General features: G+C 37.1%; 1 protein-coding gene across 1 annotated transcript; it reads left to right on the forward strand.

The window, feature by feature from the left end:
* Nucleotides 1-1,134: 1,134 nt before the first annotated feature.
* Nucleotides 1,135-16,162, forward strand: LOC115211670 (hemocyanin G-type, units Oda to Odg). The gene is made up of 12 exons (XM_029780310.2): nucleotides 1,135-1,239; nucleotides 2,735-2,762; nucleotides 4,027-5,259; nucleotides 6,006-6,468; nucleotides 7,249-8,030; nucleotides 8,240-9,481; nucleotides 9,656-10,903; nucleotides 11,342-12,360; nucleotides 12,723-12,963; nucleotides 13,064-13,722; nucleotides 14,052-14,634; nucleotides 14,824-16,162. Exons 1-12 carry the CDS (start codon nucleotides 1,201-1,203, stop codon nucleotides 16,035-16,037), a joined length of 8,751 nt encoding a protein of 2,916 aa, XP_029636170.2. The 5' UTR covers nucleotides 1,135-1,200; the 3' UTR covers nucleotides 16,038-16,162.
* Nucleotides 16,163-21,122: the final 4,960 nt, after the last annotated feature.

Consider the following 21,122-nt stretch of genomic DNA (forward strand, 5'->3'; position numbering starts at 1 on the left):
GATATATGTATATATATATATATATATATATATATATATATATATATATATATATATATATATATATATATATATATACTTATAGGATAGGAGCACTCCGTCGGTTACAACGACGAGGGTCGCAGCTGATACGATCAACGGAACAGCCTGCTCATGAAATTAACGTGCAAGTGACTGAGCAATCCACAGACACGCGTACCCCTAATGTTGTTCTCAGGGAGATTCAGCGTGACACAGAGTTTGACAAGGCCGGCCCTTTGAAATACAAGTACAACTCATTTTTGCCAGCTGAGTGGACTGGAGCAACGTGAAATAAAGGACTCAACGCGTCGCCGGGAATCGAACTCACGACCTTATAATCGTGAACCGAATGCCCTAACCACGCGCCTTCACTATATACATATAAATACACACACACACACCACACACACACACACACACACACACACACACACATATATATATATATATATATATAATATATATATATATATATATATATATATATATATATATATATATATATATATATTATATATATATATATATATTCTTAAACACTCACACACACGCATATAGGTTTCCGGTAAGACCTTCTTCCCAACCTCCCAGCAATCTTGGAGCCCCTAAACGAAACTTGACCACTCCCTTCTCACCTGACTAAAAGATTAAAGAAAAAAACTGCATAAACAAGTTTTGCCAGTTTGCAGTGTTTTCTTCAAAGAAAAATTTTGCAGACGTCTTAGATGTTGGAAATTAGTCTCAACCGGGGATCGAAACCAATGTGAGTAGTAAACATTCTGAAAGTGTATCTCTTGCTTTATGGTTCTCACTACAATATAGATCACAATCTTAGCAACAGTGAAATACACAATTTAAGACGAAATCCAGCTGGGGAATATAATGTTTCAGTTATACAACAACTGTACACTATAAAGTTACACATTGTTAAGAACAGTCTTCAAAAGAACAATTCTATGATAACAATCTATCCTTTTGCAAAAGTTCTTCGATATATGGTTTTGGCTCTGTAGATAATGTCATATGTCATAATTATGATGTATTGTCTAAAAGACCAACACGTGTTATAAACACAGTTATTGCCAACAAAGCATTACTGAAATTGCTATAAAAGGGGAGCATTTCAGATTTCATCAGTGTTGCCTTCAGCTGAAGTCTGAACACTGACTTGAAGAAGCCATGATGAAGATTCCTTGTCTCTTTGCGATCGTCTTCGCCGTAAGTTAAACATAATTCTTTAACTTTCCATGTACGTGTCGAAATTATCAACATTTCTTTCTTAATATTTTGCACATTGAAAGCAGCGAGTTGGCAGAATCGTTAGTACTCTGGGCAAAATGCTTAGCGACATTCTGTCCTTCTTTATGTTCTGAGCTCGAATCACACGGAGGCTTATTTTGCCTTTCATCCTTTCGGCGTCGATAGAATAAGTACCACTTCAACAATGTGGTCGATGTAACCGACTTAACCGCTCTTCCGAAATTGCTGGCCTTGTGCCAAAATTTGAAACCAGTATTATTCTACTGTTAGGCCGCGAGCTGGCAGAATCACCACCGTACTTGGCTAAATACTAAGCAGCTTTCTCAAATTTCGTCCGTTTTTACGTTCTGAGTTCAAATCCCGCACATGTCAACTTTCATCCTTTCCAGGTCGATAAACACCGAGGTCTATCCAATCTACTTGCCACCTCCCCTGAAATTGCTGGCCTTGTGCCAAAATTTGAAATCAATATTTTGCACACTGAAGGCAGCGAGTTGACAGAATCGTAAGCACGCGGCGAGCTGGCAGAATCGTTAGCACGCCGGGCGAAATGCTTAGCGGTAATTCCGCTGCCGCTACGTTCTGAATTCAAATTTCGCCGAGGTCGACTTTGCCTTTCATCCTTTCGGGGTCGATTAAATAAGTACCAGTAACGCACTGGGGTCGATATAATCGACTTAATCCGTTTGGCTGTCCTTGTTCGTCCCCTCTGTGTTTAGCTCCTTGTGAGTAGTAAAGAAATAGGTATTTCGCCTGCACCTACGTTCTGAGTTTAAATTATGCCGAGGTCGACATTGCCTTTCATCCTTTCGGGGTCGATAAATTAAGTACCAGTTACGCACTGGGGTCGATGTAATCGACTTAATCACTTTGTCTGTCCTTGTTTGTCCCCTCTTGTGGGCAATAAAGAAATAAGAATCTTAAGCACGTCGGGCAAAATGCTTAGTGGTATTTCGTCCGCCTTTACATACGGAGTTCAAATTCCACCGAGGTTGACTTTGCTTTTCATGCTTTCGACGTCAATAAAATAAGTTCTAATTGAAAACTGGGGTCGATATAATCAACTTATCCATGAAATTGCTGCCTTGTGCCAACATTTGAAACTAATACTTTGCACATTGCAGGTCAGCGAATTGGCATAATCTTTAGTGTCTGATAAAATACCATCGATATTTCTTCTGGTTCTTAACTTTCTGAGTTAAGTCCCAATTAACCTTGCATTTCGTCATTTCGAAATCGATAAAAGAACTGGGAATGGCTGTACAAACGAAACCCTTCCCTCAAAATTCTGGTGTAGTTCCTTTATTAGAAATCATTAAATTGTAAATGCTAGAAATAAGGATTTGCACATTTCTATTGCTTTGTCTTCTCAATTCATACTTGATGAAATTTTTAAATGTCTTAAATCTAAATATGACCGAAAATATATTTCTATTTTTGTTGTTTATTTTAGTTCTGGCTTTGCGGACACATCGCAGAAGGTATTAAATATTTCCCTTTTATATATTATAATTGTCATATTGTTATTTGATATGCAAGCAATAAGAAGAGGGACCAGTTAGTTTGGCTAAATATTGACATGTAAATTTCTCAAAATATACTACATAAAGAGGTGTTTTGGTCAGAGTGTGTCATGTTTGAATCCGTTAAATCTAAAACTATGACTGCTATTATAGTAAAGAAAGAAATCACTATTCACTCCGCTAAGCTGACTTTAACATAGATGTTATACTTCATTGCTCACATTTTCGAATCACAAATATATCATCGAAGTTCTGATACAAAACTATATCGCTTGGTAACAGTAACGAGCTGCATGTACAGTTATATAAGATATAAGTACAATGGGACCTGAATGAAACGCGTCGACCAAAGATTATTTGTTCCACAGAATATCATTCGAGACACAACTAGTAATGAAGAGAAATCTCTATTGATATGAACCACACAGGCAGTACTAAATATCTGAAGTTGTCCCAAACTTCTTACGGTCTCGATCTAAGTAAATGCATACATTACAGTGAATTGTTTTGATAGAGCACAAAGCAGTTATTGCTCTAATCTTGCTTTGGAAATGATATTTAGATATTTTACAAACAAAAGAAGTACATATATTTTAAACTACGGTGCGTATCAGAATAGTTATCAATCATTTGAGATTCATATTAAGGAATTCTTTGAGTTTTTTTTTTTAAGAGTCATAAAAGACAACTACTGTTCTACAGGATAATTCTATTTTAGTTCAAATGTAGAACTTATTGCGTGTTTGTAACACAAAAATATGCAAACTTTGACTGACAGAGAAAATAAAAATTGCCTCAATGTAAGATTTGCAGATGAAATTGTATGTAAAGGATATTACTCAAATATATTTACACACGTAAACTCATTTCTGCACTTAACAAATGGCATCCTTGAAATCTCATTCGAATTATCTGCCATCAGGATTCTGCAGAGTTTAAGATTATGCTGATAACGTTCACTGAGTAATTTATAACTATGTTTATGGAAGCAGAGACAAAGGTTCTAAATATACCCTAAATTGAGTGAATAATAAATTACAGTGATTATAAAATTCCTTTCTTATATTGCTAAAAGAACAAAAAAAGTGAAAAAACAGGAGGGTTCAGATATGTAACTAGATACTTCATTGTATTAGATGTGGCAGTCTACACCTTCAGCCACTTCAACAATATTTAGATAAAAGATAATACTAATTATATTTTTTATTTCTAACCATTTCAGGTAATTTAATCCGTAAGAGTGTGGAAACACTAACAGAAGATGAAGTTCTCAACCTACAGGTAGCTCTCCGTGCCATGCAGGATGATGCATCTCCAACTGGTTACCAGGCCATCGCAGCCTACCATGGTGAGCCAGCTGACTGTAAGGCACCAGATGGAAGTACTGTGGTCTGTTGCTTGCATGGTATGCCAACGTTCCCTCTTTGGCATAGATTGTACCTTGTACAGTTTGAGCAAGCAATGGCAACTCATGGTTCCACACTTGGTGTTCCTTACTGGGATTGGACTCAACCAGTGGATCATCTTCCTGAGCTCGTTAGCCATCCTCTTTTTATGGATCCCTCTTCTCACAAGGCTAAAAAGAACGTCTTCTACTCAGGCGATATCGCATTTGAGCAGAAGGTCACTGCTAGAGCCGTTGATACAAGATTGTTCCAATCTTCAAAGGGAGGAAAGAACTTCTTATTAGATGGTATTCTCTTAGCTTTAGAGCAAGAAGACTATTGCCATTTCGAAGTTCAGTTTGAAGTTGCTCATAATCCAATCCACTATCTCGTTGGTGGTCGCTTTGCACATTCAATGTCTAGTTTGGAGTATACTTCATACGATCCACTCTTCTTCTTGCATCATTCGAACGTTGAACGTCTGTTTGTTATTTGGCAAGCTCTGCAGAAGCATAGAGGTCTTGACGGTAGTGCCAACTGTGGCTTGAACATGTTCCATAAGCCAATGGAACCGTTTGGTCGTGACACCAATCCTATTAGTCTTACTAAAGACCACGCCAAGGCTGTTGATTTGTTTGACTACAACGAATTAGGATATGATTATGATGATCTTCACCTCAATGGAATGGATATTCCACAGCTAGATACGCTCATGAAAGAACACCAACAGCACCCGAGAGCATTTGCTAATTTCAGATTAGGAGGTATCAAGACCTCTGCCAACGTTCGAGTCGCAGTTTGTATTCCAACCGATGACAAAAGACACAGCGATAACTGCAACAATCATGTCGGTTCTTTCTTTATTCTTGGTGGTGTACATGAGATGACCTGGAACTTCGGTTATCCCTTCCTCTTTGAGATTACAGATGTTGTCAAATCTCTCGGTGTTCCTTTGGATGGCAACTATTACATTCATGCTGATGTTACTGCAATTAATGGCACTCTCTTACCCGATGGCACAATCCCAAGACCGACTGTCACATATATTCCAGCTCATGACTTTAAAGATGGTAAGTAGAAATCATTTATATATTTAGAGAATTTTGAGAATTCTGTTTATATTGCCGTATAAACTGAATCTCCAATTACGTTCTAAACATAAAACTGAGTCACCAAATACCCATTGGGTTCATCGTCACACCTTAAAATATTTCCAAACGGGAGATTCTTCATCATAGATGCAGAATAATTAAAGTAGGATCGTCAGAATAACAACATCCTTTAGAATCACTTGCTTAAATTTCATATTTATTTCATTTACTCCTTTTCAACAGCTATTCCTTTTTTTAAAAAACTGTCCAGTTTTCTACCAAATTTTGAAATTTATCTTCCTTTGTTTGTAACAATAATTCTGTATTATAAAACATGTAAATTTCTCGATTTAATATAAGACGAATACGTTGTAATGGACTTACATGAAAGTGAACCTGTGAAACACCAATTATAGTATGAAAGTAATAGATATGATATGATACTTTCTTCAACATATGTTTTTAATTTTTCTTGACAACTTACAAACATTATAAAATGTATGTTTAACTTATATAACGCTTCTCCCTAGCGTCGTATTATATTGTATATGCCTTAAATCATTATCAAGAGAGGTCTCTTAAAGTGATGTAATTTCATACACAGACATAACTTCATACGCTGAACGGCCAGAGTATTAAAGCCATGTCCTACAAAGTTATATTTATTAATAAAGAACATTTGTCTTTTGCATTCTTCAAAAGTTATCTCTTTGACTTTTTTATAGCTGATATGGCACCAGTAGATAAAACTAGTTTAACCGTCCGTAAAGATCTTCGCAGTTTAACGACAGAGGAAGAGCATGAACTGAGAGTTGCCATGGAACGTTTCATGGATGATAAATCCATTGACGGTTACCAAGCCTTAGCTGAATTCCATGGTCTTCCAGCGAAATGTCCAGAACCTGATGCTATCAACCGTGTTGCATGCTGTGTTCATGGAATGTCCACTTTCCCACACTGGCACAGACTTGTTGTCATGCAGTTTGAAGATGCTCTTATTGCTCGTGGATCCCAGATAGGTGTTCCTTATTGGGACTGGACGAAACCTAGCTCAGAATTGCCACATCTGGTTGCTGCTGAAACATATGAAGATCCTTACACAAAAGAAGTAAAACCAAATCCCTTCTTCCATGCACCAGTCGAGTTTTTGCACAATGATGTCTTTACTAAAAGAAGCGTTGATGCAAGGTTTGTAAATTTCATAATATTTTAGATATTGTATCCTGAAATAGCTTCATTCAAACATTTAACAATAAACCTTATTTTTCATCCTCTTCCAAAACCTAGTTTAATTAATAATTGGTAATACAGCGTTTCTTCATCAATCACACAGAAATCTTTACGATATCTATAACTACAAAGGTAACAGCTAGGGCCACATGACGCTTTCAAGTTAGTAGATGTCTTCGGATAAAACATTGGAAATGTGTTATTGTTAAGTGTACAAATTTTAGGTTTGAATTTTTAATTTAATTTCTTCATCAATCACACAGAAACCTTTACGGTATCTATAATTACAAAGAATCACATATTTTCAAGTTTCTAGATGTCTTGCGATAAAGCATTACAATTTTTCCAGTAATATAAAACTCAAATATATGTTACTGAAACTACTTCCCCAAAACGTTTGTGGTATCCTTCAAACACTCTAATATATACTTTTCACCCGGGACAGTATCTTTATTACTATTAAATGTATAAATGTTAGATCTGAATTTTAAATTTAATAGAAAACTTTAATGTTCCTATCTGTTTACGTCTCAATTCCTCACATTTAATAAATACCGCTGAGAAACGCGCAAAAGATGGCGCTAATTCCTTCTAAATACATGTTAAACTACTTACCGGTCATAAATATAAAGCCCTAAATATGTTGTATGAGTTGTATTTTAGTTATTATTCGTATATGAATCTGTATAGATTTCATTACTTTCATATTTATGATCTGTTTTCATTCTAATTGATTAGATTGTTTGAGAAACCAACAAAAGGACATCACGGATATCTCTATGACGGTATGATGTTAGCCTTCGAAGAAGAAGATTTCTGTGATTTCGAAGTGCAGTTCGAAGTTACCCATAATGCAATTCATGCTTGGGTTGGTGGCAATGAACCTTATTCTATGTCGTCTTTGCATTACACGTCATTTGATCCCCTCTTCTGGCTACATCACTCACAAGTTGATAGATTGTGGGCAGTATGGCAAGCATTGCAGATCCATCGTGGAAAACCCTACAAACCATACTGCGCTCTTTCAGAGGTCCATCGTCCTTTGAAACCATTTGCCTTTGAACCACCACTGAATAACAACAAACATACATATCGCCACGCAGTACCAACAGAGGTTTATGATTATCAGTCAGACCTTCATTACACTTATGATACGCTCTTCTTCGGAGGAATGTCCGTTAGAGAGCTTCAGAGACATATCGAAGAAGACAAGGCTAAAGATCGTGTGTTCGTTGGCTTCCTTTTGATGGGTATCAAAACATCAGCAAATGTTGACATCACTGTCGATAGTGCAGGTAACACATACAATGCTGGATCAATAACAATCCTTGGAGGCAGCAAAGAGATGGAATGGAGATTTGATCGACTTTACAAGTATGAAATTACTGGAGCACTAGCTGAACTTGGTGTAGATATGCGCGCTGATTATAGCATAACCTTACAAATTACCGATATCAATGGAACAGCTCTTCCATCCACCGCAATTCCAGATCCAATTGTGATATTCACTCCAGGAAAAAGTAAGTGCTCTGAAATGTCTTCTCATTCTTGATTTATTCATAAAAATATATTCTAAATATCAAACTAGATATAAACTGTATTCACCACACTCACTCGTTTTTATTATAATTTGATTTTGTTAATAACATTCTCATTGAAGTTAATTTTAATTTCATAAACATAACAGGTTCAAGAATCTCATGACGATTTTGTTTTGGATTTTTTTCAGAGGAATCAGACGTTGTCTTTGACGAATTATATCGTTCCAGACGAGACGTTTCTTCATTGACCCATGCAGATATGAATACACTGAGGAAGGCTTTACAAGCTTACGAAGACGATAAAAGTCCCAATGGATATCAGCAAGTAGCTGCTTTCCACGGTTCCACACAATGGTGTCCTAGCCCTGATGCTGCAGTCAAATATGCTTGCTGTCACCACGGAATGGCAACATTCCCTCATTGGCATAGATTGCTGACAATCAACTTTGAAAACGGTCTGCGAAGAAATGGTTATCAAAATGGTATTCCTTACTGGGATTGGACTCGCCCGATTTCGGAACTGCCTGCTCTGGTAAAAGAAGAAACATATCTTGATGAAAATGGGGAAGCTCACCCGAATCCATTCTTTAGTGGCGTTATTGATGAAGCTGGTGCTCAAACCACCCGAGCTCTTAATCCAGAGCTATTTGTTCAACCTCCTTTCGGAGAATTCACTCCCTTGGCAAATGAAGTTATGTACGCTTTAGAACAAGAAGACTTTTGTTCGTTCGAAGTACAATTCGAAATTGCTCATAATCACATCCATGCACTTGTTGGAGGTGGAGAACAGTATTCTATGTCATCACTTGAATACACAGCCTACGATCCTCTTTTCATACTTCACCATTCAAATGTTGATAGAGTTTGGGCCATTTGGCAAGCTCTGCAAAAGTTCCGAGGACATCGATACAACAGTGCTAACTGTGCTATTGAAACTCTACGTAAACCAATGTCTCCTTTTAGTCTCACCAGTGACATCAATGTTGATTCAATGACTCGAGAACATTCAGTTCCTTTTGATGTGTTTGATTACAAGAAGAATTTCCATTACGAATATGATGTTCTTGAATTGAATGGATTATCTATTCCAAAGTTACACAGAGAAATTAACAGACGTCGTATGAAGGGTCGCGTTTTCGCTACTTTCATGCTCGAAGGTATTAAACAGTCTGCATTAGTTGAATACTATATCAGGGCTCATGGTGCTACTGATCAGGTGAAAGCTGGAGAATTTTATGTTCTGGGTAGTGCTAACGAAATGCCTTGGAAATTTGACCGAGTTTACAAAGCTGATATCACGAAGCAGATGAAGGAAGCACATCTACATTATAACGACCAATATCACATCGAATATCACGTGAAAGACTTGGCTGGAGCTGAAATAGCCGATGTTAATCTTGAACCTGCAATTGTCTACGAACCAGGTCTTGGTAAGTATCCATTATTAAATGTAGAAGTAAAAAAAATTAATGATATAAGTTATTTTTCTCGAACGCTTATGTTTTATCATTAATTCCTTATATTAAGAAAATATTAATATAACATACGAAATACAACAAAAACATTTAACTAATTCAGTTAACCAATTTTCTTATTTTCTACAGGTGATTTCGGCGAGGTGGGTGTATGGGTTGAACCTGTAACCAGTGCAAACCGAATTAGAAAGAATCTCAACAGTCTTACTACCGGCCATATCGAATCACTGAGAAATGCTTTCAAAGATATGAAAAATGATGGTAGATACGAAGAAATTGCCGCATTCCACGGATTGCCGGCTCAGTGTCCTAACAAAGATGGTAGTAAAGTATATACATGTTGTATACATGGAATGCCAACTTTTCCACACTGGCATAGATTATATGTTGCTCTAGTAGAGAACGAATTATTAGCCAGAGGTTCCGGTGTAGCTGTACCTTATTGGGATTGGATACAACCATTTGATCATCTTCCAGCTTTGGTCAATGAAGCCACTTACTACAATTCAAGAACGCTTCACATCGAACCAAATCCATTCTTTAAAGGAAAGATTTCTTTCTTAAATTCGGAAACCAATCGAGATCCACAACCTAAATTATTTGGTAACAAATACCTTTACGAACACACACTTTTCGTCTTGGAACAGACTGACTTCTGTGAGTTTGAAGTCCAGTTTGAAGTACTTCACAATACTATCCACTCGTGGCTCGGTGGCCGTGATCCTCACTCTATGTCGTCGCTGGATTTTACAGCTTATGATCCAATCTTCTTCCTTCATCATAGTAATATTGATAGGATATGGGCAATTTGGCAAGAATTACAACGTTACCGAAAGCTACCTTACAATGAAGCTAATTGCGCATTGCCTCTGCTTAATGTACCTATGCGACCATTCAGTAACACTACTGCAAATCATGATCGGATTACACTCACTCATAGCACTCCAAATGATGTCTTTGACTATCAAAATGTTTTACACTACAAATATGACACTTTGTCCTTCTTTGATCTCACTATTACCCAGTTGGAACATCTTATTGAAGAGAGAAAGGCTCATGACAGGATTTTTGCTGGATTCTTGCTTCATGGTGTCAAAGCTTCGGCTGACGTACACATATACATTTGTGTACCTACTTCTAAGCATGAAGAAAACTGTGCTCACGAAGCTGGTGTCTTCTCTGTCTTGGGAGGAGAGTCCGAAATGCCATGGCAATTTGACCGTTCCTTCCGATATGAAATAACAGATCAGCTGAAGTTGTTAGGTCTCAACCAAAACAGCCATTTCCGTGTTAAAACTGAAGTCATAGCTGTCAATGGATCATCAATCCATGCTAACATTTTCCCAAATCCAACTATTATTTATGTTCCAAAACAAGGTAAGAGATATATTTTTTTTCTATTTTTATTCCATTTCCATTTTTATTCCAATCTCAAGCACAGAATGCGACGGCCTATTGTTCTGATGGCATTTGCAGCTGTTTGAGTCAACAGAAAATTCATTATTCATCCAATAACCTAGCATAGTTTTTTCTGAAGTGAAGAGCTTTTTCATGACTAAGATCATTACGAGCTAACGAGGCACTTCTCAGTTTTTTCCCCTGTGATCTCTACTTACAGTTATGTATTATATGGCAGTTAGGCAGTTATTACTTGTTCCATTTGTTTTATGAAAGTTTACGAGACTAAGTGACAAACAATAGCATACGGTCTCACTTTTCTATTTAAGGAGTAATCTGCATATGTTAATTCTAAATAATCTAATATATTAATTCTACATAATAAGTAACAATAACTCTATTCCAATATCTTTTCAGGTCATTTAGCTGACTTCAAACATGAAGAAAGCAATGGAAATCTTGTACGAAAGAATGTTGAACGACTCTCTTTGTCTGAGATGAATTCATTGGTACATGCTCTCAAAAGAATGCAGAAAGACAAGTCATCTGACGGTTTTGAAGCAATCGCATCATTCCATGCTCTGCCTCCTCTTTGCCCAAATCCGACTGCCAAACATAGACACGCTTGTTGTCTTCATGGTATGGCTACGTTCCCTCACTGGCACAGGCTCTTCGTCGTTCAGTTTGAACAAGCTTTACATAGACATGGAGCTACAGTTGGTGTTCCTTATTGGGATTGGACCCGTCCTATTTCAGAGATTCCTGCTTTCATAGCCTCTGAGATGTATTCTGACCCTTTCACTAAGATAGAATCGCATAACCCATTTAATCATGGTCATATTTCTTTCATCAGTGAAGACACTATGACTAAACGTGAGGTCAGCGAATATTTGTACGAACATCCTGTATTGGGAAAACAGACATGGCTCTTTGATAACATCGCTTTAGCTTTGGAACAGACTGATTATTGTGATTTCGAAATACAATTAGAGATTGTTCACAATGCCATTCACTCTTGGATCGGTGGAAAAGAAGAACTTTCCTTGAACCATTTGCATTATGCAGCCTATGATCCATTATTTTTCCTACATCATTCTAATGTCGATAGATTGTGGGTTATTTGGCAAGAACTGCAGAAGCTGAGAGGTCTCAGTGCCTATGAATCTCATTGTGCTCTTGAGCTTATGAAAGTCCCATTGAAACCGTTCTCCTTCGGAGCCCCTTACAATTTGAATGCACTCACCACTAAATTGTCCAAACCTGAAGACATGTTCAGATACAAAGACAACTTCCATTATGAATACGACATCCTAGATACTAACAGTATGTCTATTAATCAGATAGAGGCATATATCAGACACCAAAGAGAACACGATCGTGTTTTTGCTGGTTTTTTGTTGAGTGGATTTGGTTCATCAGCATATGCAACATTTGAGGTAAGTATAGAGACAAATCTTATTATTTATCGAAAGAATTCTAAAACAATATCAGGTTTCTAAAATTATTTGCCAAAACCTTATTTAAGAATTGCATTAAATTTGTTTTTTCATAAAATATAAAAGATTAAAGAAATTACTGAATACTGTAACACTTCCTTTTCTCAATTTTATAATTAGATTCCACCCAATTTCGGAGATATAAAATTTAATATATAAATGAATATTGAGATAATTATTCCACATTTTTCTTAAATGGATAATGTAATATAATTATTAGTACATCTTAGGTAAATTAATGACCTGTGTACATAAATATATAAAGAGTGTATATATTTCGTCTCTCTTTTGATGTATTTTAGATCTGCGTTGAAGAAGGAGAATGTCACGAAGGAAGTCACTTTGCTGTGCTTGGAGGCAGTACAGAAATGCCATGGGCCTTTGACCGTCTCTATAAGATAGAAATTACTGATGTTCTTGCTAATAATAATTTAGCTTTCGATTCACCTTTCACAATTAAGACGAAAATAGTTGCTCAAAATGGAACCGAATTGCCAGCAGGCATTCTTCCTGAAGCAACTGTAGTAAGGATCCCACCAGCCAGTAAGTGCCTTTGCTTCCTATAATATATAAATACAAATATTTATGCATAAACAGGTCGACATTTCACACTAATTTTCTATTCTTTCAATTATCTTTTCAGAGAAAGACATTGATGTTGACATTCCACTAAATCATATCCGACGAAATGTTGATTCTTTGGACGAAAGAGATATCCAGAATCTTATGGCAGCACTTACACGTGTTAAGGAAGACAAAAGTGACCATGGATTCCAGACTATCGCTGGTTATCATGGTTCAACGATGTGTCCTAGTCCAGATGACCCAAAATATGCCTGTTGCCTACATGGAATGCCAGTCTTCCCACATTGGCATCGTGTTTATTTGTTACATTTTGAAGATTCTATGCGCCGACATGGCTCCAGTGTTGCCACTCCTTATTGGGACTGGACAGATAAGCTTACGAAACTGCCCAGACTTTTAGGAGATCCTGACTACTATGATGCTTGGACTGATAACGTAATCGAGAATCCTTTCCTTAGAGGCTACATTGAACATGAAGACACCTACACAGTCAGAGACATAAGACCGGAACTATTTGAAATCAGTGGAGGAGAGGGATCTACACTTTACAGACAAGTACTTCTCATGCTTGAACAAGAAGACTATTGCGACTTCGAAGTGCAATTTGAAGTTGTTCATAACTCTATTCACTATCTTGTTGGTGGTCACCAGAAATATGCCATGTCCAGTTTGGTTTATAGTTCCTTTGATCCTCTCTTCTACATTCATCATTCAATGGTAAATAGCAAATAATTCATATATTTACCTTCATTTCTAATAATATTGTCTTTCTTTCCATAGTTTTCAAAATTATAATATTATGAAGTAAAATTAAATCTTCTTTCATTATACTACAATCTGCAAAGATCAACATCTTCTAACAGTCGCTCGTATATTACAGTCAGTTGGAACGAATATATTTTATACATAGCTTGCTTGATTCACTTTGTTATTTCATCACATATTTTGGTGACGTTTTAAGTGATTTTCATCATGTAAAGATCATTGTATCATTGTTCCGCCATAGAAGGACGTTTTTCCTATCTTTTCTTTCTCATTAAATTCAGGTTGATCGTCTCTGGGCTATTTGGCAAGCTCTCCAGGAACACAGAAAATTACCTTATGATAAAGCTTACTGTGCCCTAGAGCAACTGTCATTCCCGATGAAGCCGTTTTCTTGGGAAACCAACCCGAATCTACATACACGAGCTGCAGCAACACCACAGCATCTATTTAACTACCATAAACTTGGTTATAAATATGATAATCTTGACTTCCATGGAATGGATATTGATCAGTTGGAGAAGACTATTCATAAACGCCAGAGCACAGACAGAGTTTTTGCTTCATTCTTACTTTTTGGCATCAAAACTTCAGCTGATGTCCATTTGAAACTCTGCAAAGACACAACTTGTGAAGACGCTGGTGTGGTCTTTGTACTTGGTGGCGACAATGAAATGCCATGGCATTTTGATAGAACATACAAGATGGATATTACTCATGTTATCCATAAAATGCATATTCCTCTGGAAGACCTGTACGTTCACGGAAGCACTATTCACCTTGAAGTTGTAATTGAAACAGTTGATGGAAAAGTATTAGATTCCAGTTCTTTACCTGCTCCTACAATGATATATGTCCCAGCTAAAGGTTCGATTAATATTACATTCTCTTTTTAACCTTTTCTGTTATTTTAACCTTACATCAAATATTAGGTTATTTATTTCATTTAACTGTTGTAATTATTACTGCCTATGTCTATCCATATATTCTTATTTTGTAATAAATCGTTTTAGCTCTCTTGTTTAAAACAGATATTCATTTTTTATTCTTCAACAGATTTCGAAGAAGAGGAACGGAAGCAAGTCGTGAAAGGTACCCTAATGAGAAAGAATGTCAATAGTTTGACTCCATCTGACATCAAAGACCTAAGAGACGCCTTAGCTAAAGTACAAGCTGACTCTTCTGACAATGGTTACCAGAAAATTGCTTCTTATCACGGAATGCCTCTCAGTTGTCATTATCCCAACGGCACAGCTTACGCATGTTGTCAACATGGAATGGTAACTTTCCCTCACTGGCATAGATTGTTAGTTAAACAAATGGAAGACGCTTTAATTGCTCATGGTTCTCACACTGGTATTCCCTACTGGGACTGGACAACTACTTTCGCTCATTTACCTGTACTGGTCACTGAGGAGAAAAATAACCCCTTCCACCATGCTCATATCGATGTTGCTAATAAAGATACAACCAGAGCACCGAGAGCTCAACTTTTTGATGATCCAGAAAAAGGAGATAAATCATTCTTCTACCGCCAGATAGCACTTGCTCTGGAACAAACAGATTTCTGTGATTTTGAAGTCCAATTCGAAATCGGCCATAATGCTATCCATTCTTGGGTTGGAGGTAGTACTCCATATGGTATGTCAACCCTTCACTATACTTCCTATGATCCTCTCTTCTACCTTCATCACTCCAATACTGACCGTATTTGGGCTGTATGGCAAGCATTACAGAAGTATCGAGGATTGCCTTACAATTCTGCCAACTGTGAAATCAACAAACTTGCTAAGCCACTGAAGCCGTTCAACTTGGATAGCAATCATAACGCTGTTACAAAGGCTCATTCAACTGGCAATAAAGCTTTCGATTACCATGAACTTGGTTATGATTATGACAATCTTAATTTCCATGGTATGACCATTCCTGAATTGGAAGAACACCTTAAAGAAATACAACATGAAGACAGAGTATTTGCTGGTTTCTTACTTCGTACCATTGGTCAATCTGCTGATGTCAATTTCGACATCTGCACCAAAAATGGCGAATGTACATTTGGAGGTACGTTCTGTATTCTCGGTGGAGAACATGAGATGTTCTGGGCATTTGACCGTCTTTTTAAATATGATATCACCTCAAGTCTGAATAAACTACGTTTACATGCTCATGATGATTTCGAAATAAAGGTTACTATTAAAGCTATCGATGGTCATACCTTACCAAATAAGTACCTCACTCCTCCCACGATTTTCTTTGTTCCGGCTAAATAATATTATTAAGTGATGTAATCATTCATATGATTTAGTAAATCTGTACATTTTTTCTCATTGATAATGAAGAATTTCTTTTTAGTTACTTTGTACATTTTCAATCAATAAATGATATATCCAGCGAAGAGCATTTTGTCATCTTTCTTTTTGTCTTTTGTATTATTATATTCTTGGACATTTCTTGCTTTTGTTAACGGCATGTTTTTAACGCAGCGTTAATAGAGACATTGTATTACATATATATTTTTTTTTCATGGAATCACGATATAATTACTTTGTTTAAACGATTCAAGGAATCAAAGCTCGAGAAGGAGCTTTGACTCATAAGCCGATGTTTCAGATTCTATAGTGTAATTCTGGACGAAATGCCGGTCCGTCGCAAGATTACTCATTTTTCCCATCAGAGTGTGCTGGAACAACGTGAAATGAAATGTTTTGCTCAAGAACTCGAGGCATCACCCAGTCCAGCCAAAGAAACCACAATCTCGCAATCATGAATGCCATACCCTAACCACTGCATCTTTACCTTTAAATGACTACCGCGTGTCTTTAATTTTCCATTCTGTGTGTAGTGCACAAGTTAAAGCATTTTAGTTTGGACTTTGTAATGAAAGAGGAATTCAAAAAGATACTCGGCATTACGCGTGGACAGGAGATAAAATATTCTGTATTTGGCTAATTAGTTAAATTTGAAATCATGGTAATTCTGCAAAAATATATTATTTCAAACATAGCGTTTATATATCTTCCATAGGGAGTTATTTTACGCTAAAAAAAGTCTTACGAAATAAATTAACCGTTGTTACAAATAGTTGTTTATAATTTTGGCCTTGTGCCTAAATTAGGAAAATACACTAAGATATTCCCGTTGTGACAATCTTACTATAATGGGCATCATGTCCATCTGTCTGTCCGTCTGTCTGTTCCCCCTTCACGGTCAAGCGGCTGGACCAATGGTCACGATGTTTTTCTGGATTACGAAGTGGGTAATCAGGAAGGCTTTTAGCGAAAAAAATGTGAAAAAATTATGACTATTTAGTGAATATTGAGCTTTGTATTAATAAATCACCTTAGATTTTTTTGTTAAAATTCCGGCGACGAGGATTGACTCTGGATTCCCCGCCTCTGGTATAGTTCGTAAATTTAGAGGGTTTAGATTTGTGATACTATCCCCTTATTTCCCATCGTAAATGGGCAGATTTGCGATCTTACTATAATGGGCGTTATGTCCCTCTGTTTGTCCGTCTTTTTGTCTGTTCCCTCTTCACGGCCAGACGGCCGGACCAATGGTTACGATATTTTTCGGGATTACAAAGACGGTCGTCAGGAAAGTTTTTAGCATTAAAAAATCTGAAAATATGATTATTTCGTGGATATAGATTTTTGAATTGATAGAACAGTGAGAGGTAAGTCTTAGTTTGATTTTTTGCAACCCTAAAGATTCCGCTCGCGCTTTCACAGCAAACAAGGCACAGGGCCATACTTTAGATCGTATATGTGTATTTTTACCCACTTCGATATTTACACACGGCCAGTTATACGTTGCTATGAGTAGAGCAACGGACTCCAGTAATTTAAAAATTAAATCCTAACCCTAAATTCCTTCCAAAAGGTATCTGCTGACATGGAGAGATGGGAACGAACTGCCGGTATCCAACAAGATAAGACAAAACCAAACCCAGAGGGACTTGCATTTCCTCACAGACCTGCAGTGAAGACCACTGAAAGTCTGAATGCAGAAGCATTGCCAGCTGCAACCATAAAACAGAAGCCTTTAAGTGTAGAAAAGAACATAGAGCAGTAGCTGGCATGGTTGCAAACAAAACTAAGCCATGCACACCCTCACATACAAGACTGCCTCAAATAATAGACCCAGAATGGTCACCTTTGCTGCAAAGCCGGCAATCACACCAATTCTTCTGATAAGTACCGAGGCCTCTTACAAAACAACAGTAAGCGCAAAATTGCATACCTGAGACATCTTTCTGAATGCAGTCAAGCAATATGCATTGCACTTACGAAGACATCTGTCTGCAGATACAAATGATGCAGAAATACACATACTGGTGTATGTTGTATTCCGTGCAGACAGAAGAAAAGTTACGATGGAGTTGCACTGTACATCAGTAAAAATGTCACACCACTAACCCTGTTGTCACATTCAAACTCGGTCTGTGACGCACTCGTACAGCATTTAAAACAACTTGATATGGTAATATGCACGTTATGTATCTTATCCGATGCCTCAAAATCACGATGGCAAATTTGAGGAAAACTTTTTTAATGTACTTCTGATGGGTAACTTCAACTTCCCAAACATCAGTTGGTCAGAAGACAGCATAATTTTTGGTACGACACACAAAGAGTGCAGTCAAACAGAATCTCTGTTTGATCTTCATTGCACGAAAATGCTGTTCATGGAGCAAACCATACTCTCTCCAGCCAGAAACAATAACATATTACACCTCAGCGTTACCAACACTATGAAACTTATTCACAATATCACTGACAATGTTTTCAGACCACACGATGCAACTGACGATGTATGGTCAAAAACTAATTACTGATGTATTCCACGCAGATGGCACCCAAACCTTATCCAGTCACAACTTCTACAAGGCTGATTAGAAGTCAATTGAAAATAGACACTCCAGTAAAATTGGCTCAAAAGTCTCTTTATACATGACATTGATATGAAACTTAAAGAATTCATACCAATAGTGCAAGCTATATGCATTAAATTTGTCCCAGAGAAGAGAACGACTACATACAAAAATATCATTCATCGAGACAGGAGAGTCCTTATGAAACCGAGAATAAAGATTTCCAATCGCTTAAATAAACAACAGCAAGAAATCGCTCCTCAAAGAGGTACTTTTAGAAATCGAATATGAACTCACACTATGTCATGAAAAGGAAGGGGTACAAAGAGAAACCAGGGTGGTGAAAACTATAAAAATTAATCCTAAAGTTGTCTGCCACTTTGCGAAAGAATTTGCCTAGGCGAACTACAAGGTAGGGCACTGTTTGAAGAAGATGGCTCACTAACTGCAGACTTTAAGATAGGTGAAGAACTAAATAAGCAATTCCAAAGCGCAAATTATTAAAATAAGATATGATATGCCTTGTGCATAAAAGAAGAGACAGAGCAGATGCTAAAAATTACAGGTCTATCTCTCTGACTTCAACTGATAGCAAGCTCATGGAACGTATTGTCAGAAGGATGATCACATTCTTGAAAGAAAATAATTTGCTCACAAACACATATGTCCGTTCGGGGAGGAACTGCCTCACACAACTACTACAGCATTATGACTGGATACTGAAACAGTAGCCCAACCACTTTTGCAATGTGCTCTCTCTAGGGACACATTAATTTGCAGTTGACTTCCGCAAGGAATTGTATTGAAACCACTACTGTTTGTGGTGGTTCTCTCAAACATGCTCTCAGCCACAGTCAGCTACTCTCACCAGCTATGTTGATGATACAAAAGTGTCATAGACGGTCAAGGACCTGATGACATCATACTAAAACTGCAAAATGACTCGTATGCAATATACATATTACCAAAGCGGTAACATTGGGCAGGTGAGTTACTGATTGATTCTGAGATCATTCAGAATAAGAAAAAAAAATGATACCATATTACCCCTATAGAGAATTTTCTTTCTCAGTCGTCTGGATTACTGCTCCCAACTGTAGTCACTGCAGAGCATCAAACTGGTGGCGGAACTTGAGGCAATCCAACGCCACAACGCAAACATATTATTATTATTATTATTATTATTATTATTATCATTATTACTACTATTATTATTATTATTATTATTATTATCATCATCATCATCATCATCATTCAGTAGTCATATTTTTATCACGTGTTTTCACTGTAATACCAAGCGCAGCTCTGTGTGCCTTGCGTATATGCTGTGGTTTGTTGTGATGCTCTTATTATTACTGTATTGAAAGTATTTTACGTAGGCTGTGTGCAGTGCCTAGTAGTGCTATTTTCTGTATGTTATATATATTTGTTAGTCCTGGTGTTAGGGTTAGGGTTGTCTGAATATTTGTTTATGATACCTAATGCGCCTATTGTGATAGGAATTGTTTCTGTTTTTAGACTCCAATTTCGAGTTACCTCTATTTCTAGGTCTTTGTATTTTGAAAGTTTCTTCATTTCTTTTAGAGAAACGTTATCATCTGTTGGTATCGATACATCGATTAGAAAGCAATTTTTTTATCTTGATGATCTCCGAAAACTATATCCGGCCTATTGTCCTTAATTTCTCTATCTGTGTGTAATGGCATATCTCATAGTATGGTTGCTTTCTCATTTTCTTTGACGTTTTCTGGCGTGTGCTTATACCATATTTTTTCTGTTGTTATTCCGGTGTTGGCATAGCTTCCAGTGTCTGTCAATATATTCCTTCTTAGCCAAGACTGGACAGCCAGAAACAATATGGTTTATTGTTTCTTGTCCATCTCCACATATTCAAAAAAAGTTCAAAAAAGGAAACAGTGCTACAGAAGCAACCCAAAAAACCCATTCTGTTTATGGGGAAGAGTACTTGGGCGACAGAAGTTGTACAAGATGGTTTGCAAAATTCAGAAATGATGATTTCAGCCTAGGAGAAAGACCACGAATAGGACATCCTGTTGAATTTGATGATGAGCTTCTTTTGTCAGAGTTTGGGAAGAATAATTCTGTATCAGTTGAAGAATTGGCAACCACGCTTCATTCAAGCCATTCAACTGTTCACCACCATCTTCAACAGCTTGGAAAGGTGTCCAGACTTGGAAAATGGGTTCCCCATGATTTGAGTGGACATGTGCTCATCTCATCATTCTCGTGAACATATCTCACTTTTGGACAGATTAGTGACTGGTGATGAAAACTGATTTTTTAATGAAAACGTAAAGCAATGCAGACAATGGCTTTGTTGTGTAGAACAGGCTAAACCAGAACCTAAAATGGACTGCCATACAAAAGAGTTCTTTCTGTTTAGTGGGATTGTGTTGGAGTCATCCACTTTGAGCTGCTCCCAATGCAACAACTTCTGCTCACACCTATTACCAACAATTAG

Source organism: Octopus sinensis, linkage group LG5 (genome assembly GCF_006345805.1).
Source record: "Octopus sinensis linkage group LG5, ASM634580v1, whole genome shotgun sequence".
In the NCBI taxonomy this organism is placed as follows: Eukaryota; Metazoa; Mollusca; class Cephalopoda; order Octopoda; family Octopodidae; genus Octopus; species Octopus sinensis.